The sequence below is a fragment of the Arvicola amphibius genome, chromosome 10, assembly GCF_903992535.2.
Source record: "Arvicola amphibius chromosome 10, mArvAmp1.2, whole genome shotgun sequence".
NCBI classification, from domain to species: Eukaryota; Metazoa; Chordata; class Mammalia; order Rodentia; family Cricetidae; genus Arvicola; species Arvicola amphibius.
Window position 1 is genome coordinate 95975634 of NC_052056.1, and position 26885 is coordinate 96002518.

The window sequence follows — 26885 nt, forward strand, 5'->3', positions numbered from 1 at the left end:
ATTTTCTCAATCAGTGATTGATGGGGGGGGGGCAACTCAATGTCAGTGGTGCCACCCCTGGGCTTGTGGTCTTGGGTTCTATAAGAAAGCAGGCTGAGCAAGCCATGATAAGCAAGACAGTAAGCAGCACCCCTCCATGGTTTCTGCATTAGCTCCTGCCTCCAGGTTCCAACCTGTTTGAGTTCTTCTAATGACTTCCTTTAATGATAAGCTGTGATATGGAAGGTAAGCTAGATAAGCCCTTTCTTCCCCATGTTGTTTTTGTCATGGTGTTTCAGCATAGTAACAGTAACCCTGACTAAGACAATCCTTAGGGCTGGGGTTACATGCAGTTGTGAGATGCCCTAGGTGGATGCTGGGAACTGAACTGGGGTCCTCTGTACGGGTGGTATGTGCTCTGATCTTAATCATTGAGATATCTTTTTTATTTATATATTTTTAAGGATTTTTATGATTTAACTTTATTTTATGTGCGTTGGTGTAAAGGTGTAAGATCCCTTGGAACTGATTTACAGACAGTTGTGAGCTGCCATGTGGGTGTTGGGAATTGAACCTGAGTCCTCAGGAAGAGCAGTCAGTGCTCTTTACCTGCTGAGCCATCTCTCCAGCCCTCATCATTGATGATATCTGTTCAGCCCCACAAGGTTGTAATTTGATAACAGAAAGATAAATAGTTGAGATTTGGGTAAGAATTACAATTACAGATACTGTGCACAGAAGAGGTGCTGATCAGTATTTAGGGAATGTTAGTGTGATGTCAGAGTTAGACCCAGGGTCTCTCACTGGTCTGGAATTTACCAAATAGACTTGGGTAGTTAGCTAGTGAGCCCTAGGGATTCGCCTGTCTCTGTCTCTTCACTGCCACGGTTACAAGCACCCATCACTGTGTCCAGCATTTTTACATGGATAGTGTGAGTGTTTTGATCTAACTCAGTTCTCCTGCTTTCAAGGAAGCAGCTTCCTAGCCCCAAGCTTTCTGTATCTTTGTAATAACAAGGATGGATTCCTGGGGCTTTGCAAATGTTAAGAAAGTATTCTACAGAACACCGAGGTACACTTCCAGCCCTACGGCAACCTTAAATTTTTTTCTTTTTTTTAAAAATATTTATTTATTATGTATACAATATTCTGTCTGTGTATATGCCTGCAGGCCAGAAGAGGGCACCAGACCCCATTGCAGATGGTTGTGAGCCACCATGTGGTTGCTGGGAATTGAACTCAGGACCTTTGGAAGAGCAGGCAGTGCTCTTAACCACTGAGCCATCTCTCCAGCCCCCTTAAATTTTTTTTAAGTTTTAATATTGTGTATGTGAGTGTCAGAGTGTGGGGCGTTGTGCACATGAGCAAATGCCTATGGAGGCCCAAAGGGAGTGTCAGATCTCCGGGAGGGGAAGTTAAGGCATTTGTGAGCTGTCCCATGTGGGTGCTGGGAACTAAACACTGGGAAAACAGTACATGCTCTGAACTGCTGGGCTAAAGCAGCCTTTCTGTTTGGTGTCAGTACAGGAAGAGCATCACTTGTGCCTGGTAGAGAGAGACTGCAGTGTAAGGCTTGAATTCTAAGGCCAGCTCTGTCACCAAGTTAGGCTGTTTTCCCTGAGCTCTCACTCTGCCGCTTTAATTCAGACTCGACTAGTTATTATGGCTGAGACACGATCCAGGGGCCATAGAGAAAGTTATATTGAATTTAGTTGGATTGAAGAAGGAAGAGCTTTGTTTGTCTTACTTTAGTTTGTCTCCTCTCACAGGCCAGTGTCTCATCTGGGTCCAGTGTTCCTTTCCAAAGTGTGAGAAATGGAGGCAGCTACGTGGAAACATTGATCCCTCAGTGCTCCCAGATAATTGGTCTTGTGACCAGAATCCAGGTACAAAGGAAGGGAAATGTTTTTCCCCCAGTTTTTTATTGCTTCTCCCTTTCTTCCCCAGCATGTCTCCTTTCATTTAGGTACAACTTAGATGTAGCTGGCATTGAGGGGTCCTTGTGGGGACTGGGAGAGAGGATCTTACTGTTCTGTGGGAGGAAGGCATAGGTAGCTTGGGAAACTTTATGTGTACACCGAGTGAATTCCACGTATGTCAGCTTTGCCTGATTGTACCAGTGCCTCCTGGAATGTTGGTGTTGGATTGTGGGTAGAGAGGGATATATGGCATGTGGGAAGAAGCAAGTAAGAGAGACCCAATGATTTTAGCATTCATTCTAGAATGTTTGAAATGGTTTGGACAGATTAGGACCATCTTGTCCAGTGTACTTATTTTACAGACGAGAAACAACCCCACACTGCTCCACAGAGGGGGCAGAGTCACTCTGGGATGTGAGCAGGAATCTGTTTTGGGAGGCAGCACTCCTCTTGGCTCTAGCTGCATTTCCTCTACGGGGTTTCTAGTCTCTCCCACCTGCAGCCCGTACCACTTCCCTTTGCCCTCTATGGACTCCATCCTAGTTACACCCTTTGAGCCTCTCATTTCTAGTCTCCTCTTTTGGCAGACCTGAATTATAATCGCTGTGATATTCCTGAGGAGACCTGGACAGGGTGTGAGAGCGATGTGGCCTATGCCTCCTACATTCCAGGATCCATCATCTGGGCCAAGCAACACGGTTACCCCTGGTAGGGCACCATAACAGAGAACATCTTTCCTGAACTTGGGAGTGGTAGAGTCATGAGGGGAGGAGAGGATATGGCAGTCTTGTCATAGATGTGGTACCTTCATTAGAAAGAGCATCAGGGAAGGGAAAGACAGGACTGGGCTGGAGGGCTTTGGAAGACTCTATGTTCCTGGGTAGGAGTGGGATCTCTGGAAAAAATGGGTCTGATGCTGCTGCCATGAGTGAAAAAAGGGAGGACCTAAAGCAATTTCTTGTTTCTGTTCTGCTTTGTTTTTGAAACAATGCTGGCCTCGAGCTTGAAATCTTGCCTAAGCTTCCCTAGTACTTGGGTTGTAAGCCATCTGCCACCAAGCCCTGCTTCAAGATATTTAAATATGTTGAGATGTGAGAAACATGCAAAATAAAGAGAAGGTTAGCCTATTTCTGGTTCTGTCCACAGGCTTGCTAGGATGACTAAGCTCTTTTGTATACTGGTGGAAGTTATGTCAGTCATTTGGTAGTGAGCACCAGTAGGGACTAACGGAATATAGCTTTTGGGTCTTTTACAAAGCATCTTGCTCTTTTCCATGTGTGCATGATGGTGAGGTTGTGTTCTGATTGTAACCCCTTTCTCTCCGTTCCATTCCTTGTCCCCAGGTGGCCAGGCATGATAGAACCTGATCCTGACCTGGGGGAGTATTTTCTTTTTGCATCTCATCTTGATTCCCTGCCGGTGAGTTTCCTGGTTTTGGTCCGAGCAGTGGCATAGCCACCCTAACATGTTTAGAGTTAGATTTGTCTAGTAGACACATGGAAGCAGACACTTAGGAGTGACAGATATGGAGGAAGATAGACACATAGAGAAATGAACTTGTGTTGAGATCCATTTGCTGCCTAGGAGGGCATCTTTGTTTTGTCCAGTATGTGTTTCCTGGGATCCCTGAGGTCAGAGTAGAGGAACAGTGGAGTGAACAGGGTAGGTGAGCCAGCGCTCAGGGAGGATATGAGCTCCAGCATCTTCCCTGTGACTTCCCACCTCCATATTTCTCTACCATTTCTGACAAGGGAAAAGCTGAGAGGAGGGCAGGAATTCAAGTCTTATCTTTTGTTACAGTCCAAGTACCATGTGACATATTTTGGAGAAACAGTTTCTCGTGCATGGATTTCAGTCAGCATGCTGAAGAACTTCCAGGAACTGTCCCTGGAGCTACCCAAAGTGGTGAGCAAACTGGTCATCTGTTATGATACAGGGAACAGGTGTTTTTTGTTTTTTTTTTGAGTTTTTTCTGCTTTTTTAGAGAAGGTCTCATATCCCAGGCTGGCCTGGAATTCACTATGTAGTCAAGAATGACCTCGAACTTCTGATCCTCCTATCCTCAGCCTCCTAAATCCTGGGATTATGGGTAAGCCCCACCATACCATGTTCTGAGTCAGTTTGTGAGTTGCAGCTGTTAGGCCCAGGTTAACCCAGAGTTTTACATTCCCAGCACTATGGGCATCTTGGTCCAGATAATAGCTTGTACCTATTCTTTTTTTTTTTTTTAAAAAAAACATTTATGTCATATACAATGTTCTGCCTGCATGTATGCTTACAGGCCAGAATGAGGAACCAGCTCTCATTATGGATGGTTGTGAGCTACCATGTGGTTGCTGGGAATTGAACTCAGGACCTCTGGAAGAATAGTCAGTGCTCTCTCTTAACCTCTGAGCTATCTCTCCAGCCCGCTTGTACCTATTCTGTATACAAGTGTTAGCTGCACCTGTTCTGCTTGCAGGTGTTAGCTGCATCTATTCTGCTTGCAGGTGTTAGCTGCATCTATTCTGCATGCAGGTGTTAGCTGCATCTATTCTGCTTGCAGGTGTTAGCTGCATCTATTCTGCTTGCAGGTGTTAGCTGCACCTGTTCTGCTTGCAGGTGTTAGCTGCACTTGTTCTGCTTGTAGGTATTAGCTACATTTGTTCTGCATGCAGGTATTAGCAAGATCCCTGGACACTGCAGCATCCTCTACCCTATGTCTTGCCCTCTTCTAGTTGTGACAACCAAATAATTGTCTCCAAACCTTGTCTTTAGTTTTCCCTAACTGAGAAGCATATATAATCCCTCTAATCATTTTGGGTTTAATTAACTCAAAGTGAGCAGAGATCCTGTAACCTAACAAGATGATCTTTGGAATCGTGGAGCTTGGAGAAGAGATGTTTGTTGTATGTCTCCTATTCAACTGAACTATGAGCATTAAACTGTGGGCTCAGAGGAACTTGTAAGAAGCTGAAAAGCAAAGTCACCTGAACTTGGGTCTTCTTTTCCTTCAAATTCCTGTGTGATCCTCTGCAGAGAGGGCACCGAAATGTCAGAGGTTTCCTGGGAAGGAGAGTATTGTTTCTGAGCCCCAAAAGATTAAGAACAGAGTATCCTGTCAGTACCCAGAACTGACAGCTAAGCACTCGTAGCTAAGATAATGTCTAAGTCAGGTGTGGTGATTCACATTTATAATTCAGCATGCAGAAAGCTGAGGCTAGGGAGTTGCTGTGAGTTTGAGGCCAATAGACTATAGTGAGTGCCAGGCCAGACTGAGCTACAGTGTGTGATCCTGTCTCAAAAAAAAGGAAAGAAAAAAAGAGATAATGTCTGGTGGGTAGTGATATGCTGTGGTCACTCTTCTAATATTATTATTATTTTTTTAAAAAGGTTTTATTTTTAATTGTGGTATGTGCACATGCATGCATGTCCAAAGCTTCTGATCACCCGAGGCTGGAGTTTAGATGGTTGTTAGTTGCCTGATGTGGATGCTGAGAACTTAACTTTGGTCCTCTGGAAGAGTATTATTTAACTGATGAGCCATCTTTCTAGCCCTAAGTTGAAGGATTTCAGGAATTACTAGTTATTTGAAAATTTCTATGTTGACTATTTTTAAGATGTATTTATTATGAATTCTAACCTTCTATTTTAGAAAAAATGCAGGAACAAGGACTACAGCCAGAAATTGGAGGCAGCCATAACAATGGCTCACAAGGCAGAACAGATCAATATTCAGGTGAGCGAGTGCTCAGCCTACATGCTGGGTCCCATTGGATCCAAAGGGAGCCCACTCCTTCTGTTGCCGCGACAGGGAACTGGTCGCCTTCCCCATTGCAGCTCTTGTCTTAGAGCTCCCCCTTTCCTTCATGCCAGGTTTCCCTGATCCCTAGCCCAGCCACTCCTTTCCCCATCCATGGACGGGGGTGTCTTCTCTCAGCCCAAACAGTTTTTCTCTCAAATTCCTCTGGAAGGAGCAGGGGTAGGGTAGAGAATAACGTGAATTTCTCTTTTCTAGTTACTTTCTCCTTCATGAATAAACTAGAAAAGAGGTTATAATTAATCTCCATTAAAAGTTCAGATAAAGCTAATGTAATATTTCAAGTGAAAGTGGATTGGAAAATGAATGCAAATTTTGTCATAACTGGAATCTAGAAGACAGGGCAAAAGCTGGGCCTGGGAGGGTGGTGGGTGACACTGTTGTTTCTTGGTTCCTCAGGAGCGGGTTAACTTGTTTGGTTTCCTGAGTCGATACAATGGATCTGACAGCACCAGGGAAGGGAAAGGTAGGAGTGTAGGGTGGGAGGTCTTGTGACTGTACCTGGACGGATGGGTGAGGAGAGGGTAAGACAGGGTGTAAGTAGTGATGAGTGGGACTGGGGTGACATGGGAACCATCCCAAGGACTCAGAGGCAGAGTTGGAAGATGGATTTTCTGGAATCACCTCTACCTCACCTAGTGCTTCTTGGACACATAGTCTATCCTTTCCCTCTTGTAGATCTGGCTCTCCATGAGTCTAACAGCCCCGAGTCTTGTCTGGAGAAAGAGGACTCAGAAGAGAAGAAGGAGGAGAAAGAAGAGAAGAAAGTAAAGCTTTAGATACTGGTTCAGAGGACATTCTTGTGACGTTTCTCCTGGGGTTCCTGAAGGGATGTGGGGCATAGATTCGCGGTCCCTGTGAACCACCCAGCCTCGGGAACTGACCCTGGCCTCACCCTGAGGATCTCCATGAAGGGAAACTTTCCTTCCGCATTGTGGGACTCCTTGATCACAGTCTCAGTTTGTGCTGTGTTTCTTTGGTCCTTCATGTAGTTTCAGGAAACCTCTAGTTGCCTTTCCCACTCCTTTCTTCTGTATGGAATGTCACCCATTTTCTTAGCCTTACTTTGAAACACACATTTTCACTTTCTCTTTTAGTTTACCTTTTTTTTTTTTTGGTAAAAAATTTTTCTTGGGCGTGTGAATGCATTCCTGAGAACAATTTGAGGGAGTTGGTTCTCCTTTTCTACCTCGTGAGTCCCTCCAGTTGAATTCAAGTTGTCAGGCTTGGAGCCACTGAGCTGTCTCAGTCTTTAGTTTATCTCTCCCCGCCCCAGCTTTATTTCCTTCTTCTTATGCATTCAGTCTTTGCATTGAGAATAGGAAGGTGACCACATAATTTCTCTGTCCTGCTATAGATTTAAATTGTACAAGGCTGCAATCAAACCTCATCTGATTTTCTGAAGCCTACTATTACTATCTAGCCCTCCTCTACACAAAAGAGAAAGTGTGTGCAGGTGCATGTGCATGTAGGTGTGCACACATGTATGTGCAACTGCATGTGGAGGCCACAGGTTAATCTCAGGTGTCATCTTCAGTGCCATCCACCTTGGTATTTGACATTGGTCTGGAGCTTGTCCATTTAGTAGGTTGGCTAACAAGCCCCAAGGATGCACCTGTTTTCATATCCCTGGTACTGGGATTACTAATGTGCCTCATTACACGTACCTTTTTTGTTTGTTTGTTTTTCGAGACAGGGTTCTCTGGGTAACAGTCCTGGGTCCTGGAACTCACTTTGTAGATCAGGCTGACATCGGACTCAATACACAGCTTTTTTAAAAATGTGTGTTCTGGAGATTGAACTCAGTTCTTCGTGTTGGCATGGGAATCACATGACTAAATGCCTCCTCGGTTTTTAGAAAGAGTTTTGTGTTTCAACTTATCTTTTTCTGTTCTTTCCCTTTTGAAGACCCCAACTTTGCCTAGACCCAAGCCAGCTAAAATACAGACCAAAAAAACCAAGTCAAGAGGTAAGGAAGACAGCCAAAAAGGGGCAAGTCCCTGTAGCACAATTAATAAAAACCCAGAGACAGATATTGGGGTTCAACCTGAAGGTCAGAAAAGCAAAACAGATAGCAGCTTGCTCTTACCTCTACCTCAGTCTGAAATGGTGATCCTGCCTCCAGGAATCATCAGAATGAGTCTGACTGAGAGTTGTCTCCTCCCATCTTATATTCCTCTCTAGTTTTGGGATTAAAGTCATGAACCACTACTGCCTGGTTTCTATGGCAAACTAGTGTGGCTACTGGAATTAAGGTGTGTGTCACCACTGCCTGGTCTTTAAGGCTGACCAGGGTGGCTGTTTTACTCTCTGATCTTCAGGCAACCTTTATTTATTAAAATACATATGAAATATCACTACAAGTCCCACAGAAGTCAAGAGCAAGTGTTTTCCAGCAGCCGTGCTGGTCACCAAGGTTGATTTCTTGGAGAAGGGTGGTTCTGAGGAGAACCATAATGAGGAGAAAACTCTGGGGCAGCAATGTCAAGATGGGTAGAACCGGAAGCCACTGAGGAAGCCTGCTAGACTGAGAATGGGCCAGAGATGTGAACAAGGCAGAGGCTAAATGCATGGCCACCATCTGCCTTGCTAAGATATCAACACATTTTTTTATGCTTGGGCCTGGGGCTTATACAGGCCCAGCAGGAGGACGAGATGGGACTCCAAAAGAGAAGACTGTGAAGAAGTCTCCAGGCAATGAGTCCACAGTCCCTCCTGGACCCATATTGGGAGGGAAAGAAGAACAGGAGAATTCAGACCTGGACCATCCAGGTATGGCTCAGAGACTTGAAGGCTGTGGGGACTAAAGTCCTTGTCTGCATCTCTCCTCCCTGGGTTATTTCTGAGCAGTTCTACAATTCTTCATGTGTTTGTGTTGCAGTAGGAGGCTTGTGACGCTGAGACTGTCCTGTGTTATATATGAGTTCGAGACTAGCTTGGGCTACAGAGTGGGACTCTTTTTCAAAAATGCCGAAAGAAGAGAGAAAGAGGAGAAGGAGGATAAATGAAATTCTGAATGAAAGATTGAACCTAGAACATTCTTTATAAACTTAATTGTGGTCGGTTATAGTACGGAAAACCTTTAATCCCATCACTCAAGAGGCAGAGGCAGGCAGCTCTCTGAGTTCCAGGCCATGATGTTCCTGCTACACCTTTCAGTGGTTCCATGACTAGATGTTTGGCATTTTACATTGAACCGTTTGTGTGTGTGTGTGCATGTGTATATGCCATGGTGCAGAGCTCTCCTTTTGGGAGTCAGTTCTATCCTTCTACCACATGGGTTTCTTTTTTTTCTTTTTTCTTTTTTTGAGACAGGGTCTCACTGTGTAGCCCTAGCTGACCAGGAACTCACTGTGTAGACCAGGCTGACCTTGAACTCACAGAGATACACGTGCCTTGCCTTTGCCTCCTGAGTGCTGGGATTAAAGGGAATGTGTTAGCACTGCCCAGCTTGAGAATTTCATACAGTGTACTTTGATCGTGTTCGCCCTTTGACTTCTCCTATATCTACACTCTTCCTCCTTCTCTTCCTAATCTCACAAACATGAGTTTTCTTCTTCCCCTCACCCCATCAATTCCAGTTAGCCAGTCTTGGGAGTGGGGCCTGGCTTGGAGTGTGGTTGACTTATCAGGGGTCAGTCATACCACTAAAGACAACTGACTTTCCCTCTCTCATCAGATATCAAGCTCAATCAAGCACTGGCTGGTCTTCCAGAGGACCCAGTTCCTGACACTTAAACACGATGGCTCACAACCATTCATGACTCTAGTTTCTGGGGATCTCATACCCTCTTCTGACCCCCCTGGGCACTGGCAAAACACCCACACACATAAAATAAAAATAAATCTTATTTTAAAAATGCCAGTAGCTTTTCAGCCAGTAGTAAGAGTTCAGGCCCTTTCCATATTGGATGTGTATCTGGCTTAAGTTTGCACAGATCTTATGCCTGCTGTCACAATCACAGTTCATATGTGCAACTGCCCTGTTGTGTTCAGAAAATAACCTTTTGTATTTGCCCTTCTTTCTCAAATATCCTTGAGCCTTGGGTAGAGGTGTGTGGTAATTCCATGTGCATTAAGTAGAATAATGGTACTGGATTTTCACTTAGGGCCTAAGATCTGTCTACACACAGGTTCTTGGACCCTTTAACAGTGCCAGGTATGGGTTCCATCTCATGGAATGGGCCTTAGATTTCTGACATCTATTTTTTTTTTATAAAATTTTATGTGTATGGGTGTTTTGCTTGCATATATGCCTGTGCACCACATGTATGCTTGGTGCTCACAGAGGCCAGAAGAGGGTGTCATATTCTCTGGAACTGGAGTTACAGGTGGTTGTGAGCCACTGTGTGAGCCTTGGGATTGAAACCCAGTCTTCTTCAAGAGCAGCACATTCTTTTAACTCCTGAGCTGTCTTTCCAGCCCCTTGACATTTCAGATACAAAGCCCTAAGACTCAGAGATTTCAAACTTGTTCAGGACCCATGTTGAATACATGTGTGACCCGAAAGCCTGTATTCCACATTCTGATGGCAATTATCCTTTCAGGTGCTTTAAGCATAAGAATTAAAAAGTCTAGTTGTAAGACATCAGGCTAGGTTAACATAAAGGGACTCTCAACTTTGTTTTCTTTAGGCCCTAAAAAGAAATTTAAGGCTCCTGAAAGCAAGGCCTCAGCAATCAACTTACCTGAGGAGAAAGAAATTAAAATTGCATCAGAGTGCCCTACCCCACCAGCTCAGCATGGGGTTGGTCCTTTGGGAAAGGAAGGTCCTGGACCTCAGGAGCCCCTGACACAGGGGGCAGCAAGTTTTCCCCCTGAAGATGATGGTTCCAGTGACCTGGACTTGGAGCAACTCATGGAAGACATTGGAGAGACAGAGAGAGGGGACTTGCAGCAGAGGGACGGCTCTGAGGAGTTCCTGGCGGCCCTTTTTGAGGAGTAGTGTGCTCTGGTCTTCCTACGTTCTTGAGCAGCCATTCAAGTTGTTGACCTGCCAAGTGGTTCTAGTCAGAGCTGTGCAGCCCATGTCAATAAAGCAGGTCTCTGGGCTACTGTGAGGTGTGCTTCCTTTCCTGTCTCTATGGCAGACTGCCTGCTCTGGAGGGGACAGGAGGCTGGGGACAGCAGCGAGACCCAGACCTGGGGACCTTCCAGGACAGCATGTCTGTGAGTCCTGGCTCTCCTTCCTGGGAGTGACTTGACCTTTGGAAAGCACCGTAACCACCTGGTGTTCAGTTCCCTGTCTCACACCATCTCTCTAGGGTTATTGCTGATGTCCTGTGCGGTGGTGCATGGGGACCAATAGCAGTGTGTGGTGGTTATTACACTCACAGATGTGGGTGCACAACGTGTGGACAGCTGCCAGCATTTGGAGCATCCCCTGCCTTGGGCCACTAGAAAAAAGTGATAGAGGAGGGGTTCTCAGAAGGCCAGAAGTTACGGGTCACACTAGTGACCCTTAATTAGATTCATTTAGGCAAATTCTGTAGATCTTTTTATTTGTATGAAAAGGGCCTAGCAGGTTAGAAAAGGGAACTGGGAGTTTCTCAGTTTCTCTGAGTTCCTGACATGTGAATTTCTGTCCTGGCCTTGGGTATCTGTGACCTGTGAACGTCTGACTCCACAAGTATCAGTGGAAGCTGGGAGTCTTCCTACTAGAAGCAAAGGTGACTCTGAGATGGTCGCCCAGACCCGCTCATTTGGCCTTTACGATGGAGTATACAGTCTCTTCCTGGGGGTTCTCATGGACAGGCGGGCAGCCTGGTGTTCCTGGAGAGGTCGGGCTTGAGAGGGCAATGGAGGCATACACGATGTTGTCCTGCGGGGGTGGGGGACAAGGCATTAGATAGCAGCAGTGCAACTGAGGCTCCATAAAGCAGCAGCTGCAGCCTGAGTGTCCCCCCACACCTCTGACCTCCAACCTTCTGCCTCCATCAACACCCCTTTAACTCCTTCAGACCTGAGTCTGAATTGCTTACCTTGGGATTATCTTTGGGATCCATATATTGTCCTAGAAAAAAGGAGCACAGAGTTCTGAAGTCAAGGTGTGTGACAGGAAGGGAGACAGATGGCTGGGAGTTCCAAGCCTGAGGTGAGGACCTTGGTTCCATGGGAGGGACAGGGTGAGGGAGGGACAGGGTGAGGGAGGGACAGGTGAAACACTGAGGGAATGCTTGTGTAAGTGCGGGGTCTTGGGAGAAGAAGGCAGAGCCAAGTGTGGAACTGGAAGCTGGCAGAATTTACCTTCAGGCTCAACTTTCTCACATTTTTCAGTGTTTTCAATGAGTTCCCTGCATAAGAACAAGATGGGCAACAGATTAGAGGCTGGAGAAGAAAGAATTAAGACATTAGGTGCTGGGCTGGAGAGATGGCCCAGTTAGTAAAGTGCTTATCACATAAACATGACGTCCTGACTTCAGACCCCAGCACCCACATAAAGCTGGATGCTGGAGAAGCAGAGACAGGCAGAGAAGTCCCTGGAGTTCACTGGTCAGCCTGGACTAAGAGATGAGCTCTAGATTCAGTGAAAGACCCTGACTCAGAAGATGAAGTGGAGGCTGGAGAGATGGTTCAGTTGGCAAAGGGCCTGCTTCCCAAACACGAAGATGCAAATTTAGATCCTCACAGACCCATGTTAAAAATGCTGGGTACAGTCAGTCAGGCAGTGGTGGTGCAGGCTTTAAACCCAGCACTGTGTGAGTTTAGGTCAACCCGGTCTACAAAGTTTATTCCAGGACATCTCCGGATGTTAACACGGAGAAACCCTGTCTTAAAAACCAAACCAAACCAACAACAAAATATTCTGGGTACAATGTGCCTGGAGGGTGGGGGCGGAGTTGGGTGGATCCCTGAAGCTGTTGTCTGCACAGTCCTGCCAAACCAATGATCTTCAGTTAGTGAGAGACCTTACTATAAAGGTCTCAAAATAAACATTAAATAAAGGTGGGAGAAACTGAGGAGAGTCATAACATAGACCTCTGGCCTCTTCATACATGCACAAGTGCACAAACAAACACAACATACATGCAAGAACACAAAATAGAATGGAGAGAAACTGAGAAAGAACACCGTTGATCTCTGCCTTCTATACAGAGGGCACATGTGCACTGCACATATATATTCAAAACAAGAACATGTAATAACACACACAGGACTGGGGATGTGGTGCATGCTTGTATTCTTAGTGCTCAGGAGGTAGAGACAGAGGTACTCCTTATGTTCACTGGCCAACCAACCAGGTCTAATTGTTGAGTTCCAGACCAGTGTGAGACCCTGTCTCAAACAAGACAAAACAAAACAAAAGCCCAAAACCCAAGTGGGGTCAGGTGAAATGACTTCGTGGAGAAGGCCATGCCATTAAGATTGACAACCTGATGTCATCCCAGGGACCAACAAGGTGAAGGTAAAAGACAGCTCTCAGAAATTATCTTCTGTTTTCCACATGTGTGCCGGGTCAAACTCATATCCACACATACATATATACACATGCACACAAATAAGTAAAATACAATAAAAATAATTATTTAAAGTGGATGACACCTGACAACACACACATGTGCATGTGCATGTGTGTTGCACACGCATGCATGCACACACCCGAGCACACATGCCCACACACTAGAAGCTGGTTCCCTTTGAGTGGCCTCTCCCATCCTCAATGACTCACGGTGGACATGTTGGTGTTCGGCCTTCTCTGGAAGAGGAACGAGAGGGCATTGGTACGGGGGCCTGGCTGAGGTCTCAGTGCTAGCTGAAGGTGAGTCATTGTAGGAAACTTTTACGCTGGGCAGGGACAGAGACTAGAAATAGAAAGAACCAACACTGTCCTCTCTCACTACCTTGATTAAAACTAAAAGGCAGAAAAATTCCAGATCTTCTGGGTAGGTGCTCAGGCTAAGTTCGTGGAAGAAGGGACCTGAGATCAGACTGGAGGAAGGGCATCTGGCCAAAGAAGCCACAGGGAGAGGAAAGAGGGAGATGCTGGGGATGCAATGTTGCTCTCAGAGTGCTTGTGTTAATTGATAAGGTCCTGGGTTTTATCTCCAGCTCCTCATAAACCAGGTGTGGTGTGATGCCTGTCATTCCAACAGTTGGGAGGTGGAGGAAAAAAAAAACGATCAGAAGTTCAAGGTTGTCCTTGGCCCCCGTGGTGAGTTCAAGGCCAGCGGGGGCTCTCTGAGACCCTTTCACAGAAAAAAAAAAGAAGGCTCAGAGCAGGCCATGTACAGCAGAAGAAAAGACAGGAGAGAAGGGCAGAGAGGTTGGGAGGTAAAGAGAAAAGGGAAAGAGATGTGGAAGACCTAGAATAAAGCATTCCTGGGGAGCGGGGCTCACTGACCACAGAGAAAGACAGAGGGAAGAAAGGGAAAGATGGGAGAGCTGGCAGAATCCAGGCAGATGTTCAAGGCTGAGAGGAGACAGAGCCACAGAGAGGGAAGCCTAGGAAATGGAAGGAGAGGAGAAAGACTCCATGAGGCCTGGGGTGGGCGCTGTTCTGGGAAGGAGACTCCCTGAGATTCTGCTGCACCCCTTGTCAGTGAAGCTGGTGGCCCTGAAGAGCATGGTGTCATGGAGGACACGGAGAAAGCAGACAGGATGAGTCAGGGGTGGGGAGATGTGCAGAGCCCTGTGTGCGTTCTCCATTGTTCTTCTAATGCCATTTGAAGGGGCTGGAGAGATGGCTCAGTGGGCTGCTCTTGCAGAGGACAGGATGGCGCTCACCTGGCTGGGGTTTCGGCTTTAGTCCTCTGGCCTGTGGGGGAGGAGACAGTGTCAGTGTGACGTCCGTGCTGATCGTCCATCTGCCCCTCAGCTGTCCTCTAAGTTCAGCTCCTTCAGAGGACAGGGGAGCAAAGAGACCACCCCAGAGAAGAGCCTGGACTACCTCTGCTGGGCTGCTGTCCTACACAGCACCCCTCCCCCAAGTCCCTGCCAGGTCCAGGCCCCACCCCTGTCTCCTTTGTTCCTTCACCAACCTTGAGTCCCCCTGACCCTGCACCTGCTTGTCTACTCTGCATTCTCCTGGCTTCCTTTTCGTGCCCTTAGGAACCGCCTCCTCCTGGATTGTATTTTACTCTACTGGTCTGTGTGTCTTGTTCTGCTCTTTTAATTATTATAACTTTTTATTGCCGCTTATTTATTATATGGTAGGAGGTGTACCACAGTTTGTGTTGCGGTCACAGACCATCTTGCCGGAGTCGGCTCCCTCTACCATGTGGCTCCCAGGTTGGACACCAACACCTTTGATGCTACTGTAGATTTTAACATTTTGTCTTGTTTCGTTTTGGTTTTAGAGTTTTAAAATGATGTGTGCATGTTTTGGGGTAGATGCACATGAGAGCAGATGCCTGTGGATTCAGCAGAGAGCTTCGGGCAGGCCTGGAGCTGGAGGAACAGGCGGTTGTAAACTGCCTGGTGTGGGTGCTGGGAGCGGAACTCGGGTTCTCTGCAAGAGCAGCCAGTGCTCTTAACTGCGGAACCGTCCCTCCAGCCCCTGATATAGACTTCTTGACTGTTTTTTTTTTTTTTTCCATTTTCTGAATCAGGTGTTCTCTGCTCACCTGCATCCTCTTTCCTTTGACAATGTCACCCACTGTGTTTCGGAAAACAAGTCATTTGGCTCCATAGTTTAGTCTTTTACCCCAGGCATTTTACATTATAGTTCAAAATATTTATTTTTATTTGTGTGTGTATGTGTGCGTGTGTGACTGTGTATGTTTCTCTGTGCCATTGTGTGTGCCAGCTGCGTTCCCAAACCCAAGGAGGCCAGAGGAGAGCACTGGATGCCTGAAGCTAGACTCACAGGAGGTTGTGATCCTGCTCCACATAGGTGCTGGGAACTGAACTTGGGTCTCTGCAAGAGCAACACATATTCTTAACTCCTGAACCATCTCTCTGTGTCTTCTCTTTTGACTTATAAATACACATTTTATTATTTATTTATATTTTAGGAGAGCTTTGTCAGATCCACACAGGCACTTAAATATATCAGACTCAGCTGCTCAGTCTACCCCTGTGGAGGTTTGACTGAAGAATCTGAACCACAGGCTCACCTGTTTGCACCCTTAGTCATATTGGGGAGGTTATGGAACATTTAGGAGGTGCAGCCTTCTGGAAGAGGTGTGTGTCACTGGGGGTGCGTTAGAGAATGTAGTGTTCCTTCACAGTTCCTTTTTCTCTGTGTTTTCTGCATGTGGTTGAGATGTGACTGCTCAGTGTCTTGCTTCAGCTGCCCCGCCATTATTAACCTTGCTTTGGAGCCGCAAGTGAGAATGTGATGTGGGAGGGTCTTCTGTTTGAGTTGATTTCATTGGTTAATAAAGAAGCTTCCTGGCTCATTTGATAGGCCAGCCCTTAGGTGGGTGGAGTAGCAGAACAGAATGCTGGGAAGTTAGACCGCTGTGCCTCTCCTCAGGGAGACAGAAGCGATGGAGCTCCAGCCCAAGATAGACGTATGCTAGAATCTTCCTGGTAAGGCATCACTTTGTGGTGCTACACAGATTATTAGATATGGGTTAATCAAGATGTGAGTAAGAGGCTGGAACTAATGGGTCAGGCAGTGTTTAAATGAATGCAGATTGTGTGTTGTTATTTTGGGACATATGCTAGCCAGGCTGCTGGGAGCTGGGTGGGAACACAGCCTGCAGCTCCCCACTACAGAATGGCGCCCAATGTGGGGCTCGAACCCACGACCCTGAGATTAAGAGCCTCATGCTCTACTGACTGAGCTAGCCGGGCGGCGGGAACGCAGCCTGCTGCTCCTCACTACAAGAATGACCTCTTCCTTCCACAAGGTACTTTTGATGGTGACATTTTTATCACAGCAGAGGAAAGTGACCGCCATTGCACCCCCTCAGACAGACTTCCTCCTTCAGTCCCCATACGGCATGGTGGTTTCATCAAACTGTTTTTCAGCAAACGAGACATGTTCCTGTTCTCTGGTCCCTGCGCCAGTCTAATCACTGAGTTTTTGTTTGTTTGAGATCTTCTGCCCCCAAGGAGGACTTTGAATGCTGATCCTCCTGCTGCACCTTCCACACGCTGGACTTACGGACACGCACTACCGCATGGGCTAGTCTCAGAGTCTGAGAGCTTTTGCCTTGAAATTTTCCTGTCCTGGCCATTGGTCTCCATGGGCAGCCACAGTGGTAACGGACACAGCCTGGCACCTCCAGTCTGTTCCCTACACCCTACGACTGTAAGATTAGAGTCCAGCAGCTGCTCAGGCTGCAGCACCACCCTTCACCTCTCACAGATTCACTCCTGAGACACTGACTCTCCAGCTGACATACTTCCATCCAGGCCCAGGGTTTCTCTCCTCGGGAGTGACTTATGTCAGAGGGCATTAGTGGCCACACATTCTGCACCTTCTCCTCCCTCCCTCCTGGTTCAGGCTTGTGCAGTGAAACCATTTCCATCCTCAGAAGGATATAAAAAGAGCCCCCTTTTCTATCTAGAGCCCCTGCCATGTTGGTGGGGCCTGACATCTCTTAGCCCTCCTGCCATGCTGCTGTCAACCTTTCTGACTGTCCATGGCATTGATAACTCTTAGTAAACACCTTCCTCCCCAGTGACCTGCCTCAGTGACCCTCTTGAACCCCATCTGAGACCTTCCACACAAGCTGATGTCATTATAGCAGGGCGCTGAGGTGGCCTCTTCGTTTTGCCTCTGGTACCAGAGGCTCGGGGACCTGACTTACAAGGTTCCCCTTGTCATCTCCTGCGTCCTCCGCCAGCACCATACTACTCAAGAGTTCCTGACACGGTTTCCCTTTCCTGGAAGGCCAGAGAGTGTCCTGCGTGACTCTCAGCATGTTCCTGACTATTCTGTGGAAGGGAGAGGGGTTGAGATAAATTCTCATGGAGTCAAGATCCTCCTGCTCTCCCGCCCCCCCACCCCACCCCCCGTGCACAGACTAAGGTGTGGACTACAGTGGCTGTCATTGTTTTTACTTTTAATTGTGTTATATTTATTTATCCACCACGTGTGTGAGTGAGCACTGGCCATGGAGTGCGTGTATTAGAGGACAACATACAGGACTCAGTTCTTTCCTTCGGCTCTGTGTGTTCTAGAATTTACAGTGTCTTGACCTCCTGGGCCATCTCACTGCCTCTGGCTGTCATTATTTATTCTTTGACATTGTATGTAATTTCTCTTCCTCTGAGAGCTCCTCGACCCTCCTGTCTCTACTCTGACCATGTCTGTCAACACCACAGCTATTTCTAAAATGAACACTCAGCCCTTGGGACGCCTCCCCCACCACCCATAGTTACTGGGAAACTGGATGTTCATCTACTTAGCATCCTCCAGTTTCAAGCCAGACTTTGGGAAGTGGAGCAATCAATACAGCTGAGCTGAGGCGATTTCCAGTCCCTTCTGCTTTCCTCTCCCCTGGCTTCCTCCTGGGCAGGCCCTTTCTCCTCTGATGACGAAATGACCGAGTCAACAGAGAAGAACTGAGATGTGACTGGACTGTGTGGTTCACAAACTGAAACCTCAGAGGCCTCACTTGGGGAACCGGCTTAAAGCAGATTCCCAGTGGGATTAGCAGTGCAGGCCTGCAGTCAACCAAACTGAAACAACAGCAACAAAAGACCCCAGCTACTTTAAGCAGAAGCCTCAGAGCCTGACTCTGGACTCAAGAACAGGCCATCAGGGATCTGCCCTGGGGAGGCCGGAAGCCACCCTTAGCTCCTCAAAAGCTGTCTACCTTGTTGTTTTTAAAGGCAGGGTGTTAGCCGGGCGGTGGTGGCGCACGCCTTTAATCCCAGCACTCGGGAGGCAGAGGCAGGCGGATCTCTGTGAGTTCGAGACCAGCCTGGTCTACAAGAGCTAGTTCCAGGACAGGCTCCAAAGCTACAGAGAAACCCTGTCTCGAAAAACAAAACAAAAAAAAAAAAAATAAAGGCAGGGTGTTTCACTGTGACCTGAGGCTCAACAATTAGGCTAGTGGGACTAGTCATCAGCCTCGGGGATGATCTTGTCCCTCCTGCTCAGCACTGGGACTACAAGGATTGTGGTGATGGATCCTCAAGCTATGAGGCAAGAACTTTACTGACTGAGCCCTTGCCTGAGCCCTAGGATCTGAGCTGTCAACAATCCCCTTCCATGACTCTGGTGCAGATTGTCCTGTGGAAACACTCAGGAAGTGTGATGGGGATGCCGTCTGGACCACTTACCTTTCCTCCTCTTCCACCTGATGAACACTGTCAATCCCAAAACTCCAGCCAGGAGTACAGCAGCAGCCACTGCCAACCCAACTCTGGTTCCCAGATCCAGGGTCTGATTCCTGCTCATCTGGTCTTCAGAAGTTGCAGTGGTGGGGCTTGGAGCGGTGGTCGTGGGGGCTGGAAAGAGATAAAGGAAGTCAGCATGAACTTCCCCAGGAGGAATGTAGATTCTAGAGAAGCCTCTGCAGCACTCTTTGCCGTCAGATACTGAAGCAATGGATTCCAAGGAACTGGAGACACCCAAGGAATCTCAAGCTGGGAGAAGGAAAAGGCAAAGCTTGGAGCCAGCCAGTAAAGAACTGATCTCCCAGAAAGAGAGTTCACACCGTTCTGACATCTCTTCAGGTCACCTTGCAGGAGAGACTGGAGACAGAGGATGATGGCTCACTGTGGGCGGGGCCACACCGGAACTGGGACTGCTTGGCTGTGCTTATGTCTTGCCTTCTATTTAGGCCTAAACCTCAGGTCAGGATGGGTCAAATCCTAAATACGGAGTTGGGGGGTTGTCACTGGCCCTCGTTGTTCCTCTTCCCAATCTGGTCAAGCTGAGCGCTGGAAGCTGTGACATCATACAGTAATTGCCCAGTCATCTTTTCAGGAGCAGCTTATTGGAACCAAGGGATCCCCGAAAGGCTAAACCCAAAGGCAAGGCTTTTGGCATTCTTGATTTGTGAACAAAGTTACTGTCCTTTGCTATAGATTTTTCACTGTAGCTGGCTTCCCTTCTGTTACATATTTGGGAATTAATTCCCTAGTTCAGAACAGTTTCCCACTGCCAGGCCTGTTCCTCTCTCCTAGGTAAGCACAGAGATCTGCCTTCCTGCAATTATCTTTATCAGCAGGCATTTGGTCAGGGCTTAGGGTCCAGGTGTAGAGCATCACCTGCCCAAGCTGCTGCTCTGGTTTTACCCCACTTCAAAGATTCTTAACTCCTGCCGGGCAGTGGTGGCGCATGCCTTTATTCCCAGCACTCGGGAGGCAGAGGCAGGCGGATCTCTGAGTTCGAGGCCAGCCTGGTCTACAAGAGCTAGTTCCAGGACAGGCTCTAGAAACTACAGGGAAACCCTGTCTCGAAAAACCAAAAAAAAAAAAAAAAAAGATTCTTAACTCCTATGCTCACCTTTACCTCGGTTCACTGATGGTTTTAGTTCAGGACTCTCAAGGACAGCAGAAGAAATAATTAACTGCAACTCAGAGAAAGACCCACAACACCCAGGATCAGAACGACTGATAACAGCATAGCCCAGAAGCATAATTTAGAGGCCTGGTTGTCTTCTTGGTTTAGAGCAGTGAGTCTCACTCCAGACCTAGACCATAGAAACTGCAGCGTCTGGTATCCTGTCTCCTTTGGGGAATGCGGGATGGGGAACAGCTCCTAGAAGCTCACACAGGAAGAAGGGAATAGATGCTGAGGCTGAGATCGGGTGAGCAATGACAACTCTACTTCCTGGTAGGAAAGTCCTCAGACGCTCCTGTCATCCCTTACAGAGAGCCATCTCTAAGTCACACAGATCTCAACAGTCATTTTCTAGTAACAGTCCTTGTTAGAACAGAAGTAGCCACTAGGGTGAACAAGGCTGCTCCTTAGACGTGAGTTATTGAACAAATTCTCAATGCAAGATATTGAATATTATGTGCACCTGAATATTATGTGGGGACAGAAGAGGCTTCTGTGTCCTCTTGCAACATTCACCATCTCTTCCTCAGGGACAGCATCTCTCTGTGAAATGGGGGCTCAAGTATCAGCTAGACTGAAAGCCAACAAACTCTGCAATCCTCCTGCCTCCACCTCCTTGGTGTCACAGCATATGCAGGGACACCCAGCTTCTTCCGTGGGTGATGGGATTTGAACTTTGGTCCTCACAATCACAAAGCCACTGCTCTTAACATTTATTTATAGATGGAATCCATGTAGCCCAGACTGGCCTTGAATTTGCTGTGTAGCTAAGGACCTTAGACTCCTGATCTCTTCACCTCCACCTTCCACTAGGATCACAGGTTTGCACGACTCCACTTAAAAAATCAGTTCTTATCTCACTGGTGGAGCACACCTCTAATCCCAGCATTCGAGAGGCAGAGACAGGCAGGTCTCTGTGAGTTCAAGGTCTGTGTAGTCTACATAGCAAGTTCTGGGCCAGCTAGGGCTACATAGTGAGACCCTGTTTCAGGTATAAATGTATGGAATGTACTATATATCATTTGAACTCAGCAACTTGTGGTCCAGTGGCTTATAGAGCATCCATTTTATAGAGCAGCCATCATTACTATTCAGTTCCAGAATTTTTTATATAAAGAATTTGTTTGTTGCCCTAATCTTAACAGGGAGTGTAGGCAAACATGTATATATCTACACTTATATACCACGTTCTTTCCCAGAATGTCCTAAAAGAACAAAACAAAAAACAAAGTTGTTGGAGATGTCAGGGTTGAGTAATGACTGATAAGGAAGGAGTCTCATCGGCCACTGTCATGGATAAGGTTAGAGTCACTAAGAAAGTGTAGTCCTGAGAGGAGAAAAGGCAGCTCAGCAACTGAGGAGATGGCTCAGTCCAGAAAGCACTTGCCCTGTGCTCTGGTTAGTTACTGTGTCAATTTGACAAAGCTGTAGTTATCTGGGAAGGGGAACCTCAGCTGAGAAAATGCCTCCATCAGATTGCCCATAGGCAAGTCTGTAGGACATTTCCTTGATTTGATTGATGTGGGAGGGCACAGCTAACTGTGGGTGCTACCATGTCTGGGCTGGTGGTCCTGGATGCTTCAATCAAAGCAGGCTGAGAAAGTCTAGAAAGCAAGCCAGTGAGCAGCCCTCCTCCATGGCTTCTGTTTCAGTTCCTGCTTCCAGGTTCCTGCCTGGAATTCCTGCCCAGCCTTCTCTCAATGATGGAATGTGATAGGGGCATATAAGCCACAATAAACCTTTTCCTCCCCAAGTGCTTTGATCACGGTGTTTAACACAACAAGAGAAACTCCTACAAGAACACCTCTGAAGCACAAAGACCACGAGTTACATCCCCAGGGGCCTGTGTGTGTCTCCATGTAATCCCAGCACTGCAGAGGGAAGACAGGATCTGGGGCTCACTGTCAGCTGGCCTTGTCCACTTGGTGAGCTCCAGGCCAGAGAAAGACACCCCTCCATAAAAGAAGATGGAAGAAAGATAAAGGAAAGAGAGAAAAAAGAAAGAAAGAGAGAGAAGAAAGAAAGAAAGAAAGAAAGAAAGAAAGAAAGAAAGAAAGAAAGAGGGAAAGAATTGAAAGACAAGAAGTACCCAGGGAAAGGTTTCCGAGGTTGTTACCGGGCCTCCACATGTATGTCCACACAGACACATGCATGTAAATATGTAACCACACTGGCATGCACATACACATAAATTTAAAAAAATTAACAAAAGTAAAGAAGCAGACTTAATAGCTAAAACACCTGTTGTGACTTTTGGTCCCTCAGAACCCACATAAAAATCCAGATGTGGTGAGCATCTGCAACAGCAGCCCTGCTTTGGGGAGACAGGAGGCAGAGATGGGAGAATCATAGGGAGGCTGTCTGGGCAGCCATCTTGGACTCCATGGTGAGGAGACACAACAGGGGGAGACCCTGCCTCAAAGCAAGTTGGAAGGAGAGAACCGAATCCCAAAGTCCTCTGATGCCGCCACTGAGACACCCATGTGCCTGTGCACACAAACAGGAAGTACAACAAAACGAAGACACAGTGGAAGAGGATGGGATAGAGAGACCAGAAATACATGCTGTTCTACAAGAGAATCTAAAAACCAGATCAGGGTTTGCACCAGGTCCTCTGAGTATACGTTATGGCTGTTAGCTTGGAGGTTTTGTGGGACTCCTAACAGTGGGAGTGGGTATGTCTCTGACTCTTTTGCCTGCTCTTGGGACTCTTTTCCTTCTATTGGGTTGTCTTGTCCAGTCTATCACGATAGGAGGGCTTTTGCCTTGTCTTGTTGTATCTTGTATTGCCCTGTTCGGCTGTTGTCTCTTGGAGGTCTGCTCTTTTCTGAAGAGGAAACAGACGGGGGGGGGGGGATGGATCTGGGGGAGAGGGAAGATGGAAGATGTTGGGGTGGAAGAAGAGAAGGGAGGGGAAACTGTGGTTGAGATGTACTGCATGAGAGATCTATTTTCATTCATTCATTCAGAGAGAGGAGAGAGAGAGAGAGAGAGAGAGAGAGAGAGAGATAAGTCACAGGGGTCTTTTTGCTTAGACATGAAAGACAAAAATTGCAAAAGAAAGTATTATTGAATTTGGCTGCAAAAATGAAAATAATAAACCAATCACAGGGTTTTTTTTTTTAATCAATACTCGTTGCAAATATTTCTCTGGTTGTGATTTCTTTGCACTAAATGTGGGAATTTTGGTTGGATAAACACAATTCTTTTGGGATCTGGGGATGTAGCTCAGTTGGTAGAGTGATTGCCTAGCATGTGTGAGGCCCTGAGTCCCATCTCAGGCACTACACACAGGAGTGGTGACATACCCTTGTGACCCCAGCACTTGGGAAGTGGAGGATGGAGGGTCAGAAGTTCAAGGTCATCCTTAGGTATATAGCAAGTTTGAGGGTAACCTGGGCTACATGAGACTCTGTCTTAAAAGATGGAAAGAAAAAATGTCTATTTATCATTAATTTTAACATTTTAAAAACAATGGGCAGAAGTATTCAGTTAATGAATTAATTTCAAAAATACTGATGAAAGAACCCGTAGTGGCCGTGAGGTGTAACTCAATGGCAGAGCCCTGGTCTAGCATGCATGTGGCCTCAGGGACCATCTGAAGTCCTGCTAAAGAAGAAACCATGGTGTGTCTGACTGAAGGAGAGATGGGCGCGGCTGCCTTAAGTTGAGATTTCTACCAAGCACAGACAGTTATGTCGAGGGCCAGGAGAAATTAGGAAAGGAGGAAAAGGGAGGAGGCTGAGAAGAACAGAAATTTCAGAAAAGGCCATTTAGGGAAACGTGTAGGAGGCACAGGAAACGCAGACGTAAGGCGGCCTGGTCAGTTCTGGCTGTGGACTTTATCCTGAGCCAGTACAGGGGTTAAGATGAGGAGTGGTTGGCCAGGGAGAGGCGGGTGGGTGTTACCTGGAAGGGACAACCCATTTATCATTGGCACCCTGAGAACTGGCAATGCAATTAATAACTGATTATTATCTGGCTGTTAATTTTATATTTTATTTTTTAGATATTTATTTTTATTAAATTTTAACACACACACATAATGGTGCGTGTGCGTGTGCGTGCGTGCATGTGTGTGTGTGTGTATGTGTGCATGTGTGCCAGAGATTAACCTTATTGTTCCTTCCTCAGACATCATACACATTATTTGTAATTCAGGCCATGTGAGCACCCGTAACCGCAACACCATGGGAGATGGGGACAAGAGGATCAATGCAGCTTGGCAGCCCTTCAGCCTAGCCCAGAACAGTGAGCTCCAGGTTCAGTGAGAGACCCTGCCTCAAGGGAATAAAGTTGGTCTTACTAGAGGAGGATTCCCAGTGTCTCACTCTGGCCTTCCTAAGCTAAAAAGGGGTATATGTGCGCACGTGAGCACACACACACACACACACACACACATTAATGCGCGTGCATGCACACACACATATACACACGTATGCTTACACTATATATCCACGCTCTACAAAATCAAGATAGAAGAGGGGGGGCAAACAATAGAGTGAACTCCAGCAGAGGCCATGTATCTACTGTTTGAGATACGCTTGGAGGTAAAGGGTCCTTGTGGGGTCTGTTGGTCACCAGCATGACCTGGGGCGGGGTTAAATTCTGCTGGTCTCTGTCATTCTGTATAATGACCATGAGAGTGCCCAGCAGTGGTGACAGGTAGCCAGAGTAACGTCCACACGGTGACTAGGCTGGGCCTGAGAGCACTCGGTGTGGAAGCTGAAGTCACAGATGCCACAGAGGAGGTAAAGCGACCAGAAGACCTGATCATGGTGAGAACGTGAGGGAGAAGAGAGAACTGAGGGAGGGGAAAAAGAAACTGGGGCAGGAGAGGTGAGGGCTGTGTCTTAGATACAGGTGAGGTAGGGGGACCCAGAGGAGGAGGGTATACATGGGGACATGAAGGCGCCCTCTGTGGAAGGCACGAGATATGGTGTAAACTGGGAACTAACGGAGACCCTGGCACAGCATCAAGTGGAGGATGTGCTGTCCTAGAGAGGCCACACACACATGGATTTCTGGCAACAAGGGTAGGGGTGGGCAGGGCAGTAGTGCAGTTGGGAGAAAGGAGCAGGAGACTGGGCATCTGGGAAGAGCTGAGGCCTGGGAGTGGGGTGGGATCTGAGGGCACAGTGAGGAGGCCGCTCAGAGAGAGCAGCTAAGGCTGTGGATGGTTGTGGGGAAGAGGAAAGAGGAAGATGGCAGAGCTCTGGGGAGGGGACAGAACACATGAGAGGAATCAGTGGGAAGGATCAGAAGTGTCGAATCTCTAATAACATCTATGGTATGAGGAAGCCGGGGCCACCAGGGCTGAACTAGCATGTGGTTACCATGGGTGAGTTGGGTCCCATCGATCGACTGAAAAACCTCCATGCGCTTTGTTGTTTTCAGACTAACTCGGCAGAAGTACACTGTCTGGTCCTCCTCCTTCAAGTTCAGGATTCTGAGGACTCCTGATGTCTGAGGCTGTGTCCAGTACAGGATGAGCCGGTCCTTGAAATGCTCATGGATGAAACCCGAGGAAGAGTTGTAGATAAATTCCCCATGGAAGTCCTTCCATCTCCAGAGAATCCTCATCTGTGGATCCTTTGCCAACTCCCAGGGGAAGTAGAAGGAGAAGGGAATCTCGATGAAGCTGCCATGGACACCAGAGACGTGTATTGGTTGATCAAATCCATACCAACTTCCTCTGTTGGATCCTGCTGGGTTCCCTGAGAAAGATGAGGAGAAAGAATCTGAAGCCACTTCAGGGGATGGAATGGACAACACAGAGCTTCCCGAGCCATCATCCATAGGCACAGGGGAGGACTGTCTCTATGTCACTCTGTCCCATGTGGGACAGGACAGACAGAGGTTGGGCTGGACCAACTCTGAGGATGAGCTTTCTCTTGGGGCACAGAGGACAGGCTGGCTTCTAGAGAAGTCACCTCTCCACGTGCCAGCCGACTCTTCCCAGACCCAATCACCCCTCTTGTGGTTAAGTCCCCAGTAGTAAGGTTTCCACCACTTACTAGCTTGCAGGCAGGCTGCTGGCAGCAGCAGAAGCAGGACCCAGGCCATGTCTGGAGTCCTGACAGGAAATGAGACCAGCAGAGCCATCGAGAAGGAGAGGAGGCTCCGTGGAGGGATCCTTGGGTGTTCAGGAGTCAGGAATCAGGGTAAAGTGACCCACATTCCCTGGGCCTTCTCATGTGGAGGACTGAGTGGGGGCAGGACCTCCCCATCTCCACCTCCTTGTGGCCAGCAACTTCCTTTATCATTCTGGCTTCTTCTTTCCCATGTTGCAGAAGATCTACTCTTGTGGTCACTGAGAAGATCACTGCGCCCATGAGCTCAGCCCCCATTTTTGGGTGGAAGTTACAGCCTTGACCTCTGCATGCCGGGCTCTCCTCTCTTCCACCTTGACCTCCTGTCTCATCCAGTCTTTCCCATTCCCTATGCAGCCTGCAATCACTGTTTCCTCAGCTCCATAATTTCCTCCACTCCTGCTCTCCCCTCAGTCTGTTTCTCCCTATGTCTCCCCTCATGCTGGTTGTCTGTGTCTTTCTCTCTAAGGATCGTAGGTAAGAACTGGTCAGTTTCTGCTCACTTCAGACACAATGAGAAAGGAGATGATGAGGAAACACATTCAGTCCCCAGTCCTAGTATGGTGGCCCCACCTTCATCTGTTCTTTGCCCTCTTGTTCCCTCAGGGACTCCTCACAGTGCCCCAGGAAAAGCAATGCCCAATGTACACTCTCACCCTGACTGCTTGCTGCTCCCGAGTCTGTTC

General features: G+C 47.4%; 2 protein-coding genes across 6 annotated transcripts in view; one reads left to right on the forward strand and one right to left on the reverse strand.

The window, feature by feature from the left end:
* The window catches only part of Zcwpw1 (zinc finger CW-type and PWWP domain containing 1), a 31885-nt gene extending 21133 nt beyond the window's left edge, over positions 1 to 10752 (forward strand). For all 5 annotated transcript variants that reach the window (XM_038346677.2, XM_038346676.2, XM_038346678.2 and 2 more), the window contains exons 8-17: positions 1749 to 1865; positions 2486 to 2606; positions 3242 to 3317; positions 3699 to 3803; positions 5533 to 5616; positions 6097 to 6163; positions 6376 to 6464; positions 7606 to 7666; positions 8335 to 8469; positions 10332 to 10752. In XM_038346677.2, the coding sequence (XP_038202605.1) occupies positions 1749 to 1865; positions 2486 to 2606; positions 3242 to 3317; positions 3699 to 3803; positions 5533 to 5616; positions 6097 to 6163; positions 6376 to 6464; positions 7606 to 7666; positions 8335 to 8469; positions 10332 to 10642 (1166 nt within the window). In that variant the 3' untranslated portion in view covers positions 10643 to 10752. The remainder of the gene's footprint in view (positions 1 to 1748; positions 1866 to 2485; positions 2607 to 3241; positions 3318 to 3698; positions 3804 to 5532; positions 5617 to 6096; positions 6164 to 6375; positions 6465 to 7605; positions 7667 to 8334; positions 8470 to 10331) is intronic.
* Positions 10753 to 11221: 469 nt separating this feature from the next.
* Positions 11222 to 26279, reverse strand: Pilra (paired immunoglobin like type 2 receptor alpha). The gene is made up of 7 exons (XM_038346497.1): positions 26125 to 26279; positions 25444 to 25824; positions 18880 to 19047; positions 14422 to 14452; positions 11944 to 11990; positions 11679 to 11710; positions 11222 to 11518 (listed from the first exon to the last, which is right to left on the reverse strand). The coding sequence occupies exons 1-7, from the start codon at positions 26210 to 26212 to the stop codon at positions 11396 to 11398; spliced, it is 870 nt and encodes a 289-aa protein (XP_038202425.1). The 5' UTR covers positions 26213 to 26279; the 3' UTR covers positions 11222 to 11395.
* Between the last annotated feature and the right edge of the window lie 606 nt (positions 26280 to 26885).

What these genes read in the sequence shown, in the direction of transcription:
- Pilra (XM_038346497.1), bottom strand. Translation starts at nt 26,212, where the DNA reads ATGGCTCTGCTGGTCTCATTTCCTGTCAGGACTCCAGACATGGCCTGG. An exon ending in TGGGACCCAACTCACCCATG is followed by an intron (nt 19,048 to 25,443) that starts GTAACCACATGC and finishes ATCTCTTTCCAG; the next exon opens with CCCCCACGACCACCGCTCCA. An exon ending in AAAGCCGAAACCCCAGCCAG is followed by an intron (nt 11,991 to 14,421) that starts GTGAGCGCCATC and finishes GTTCTTATGCAG; the next exon opens with GGAACTCATTGAAAACACTG.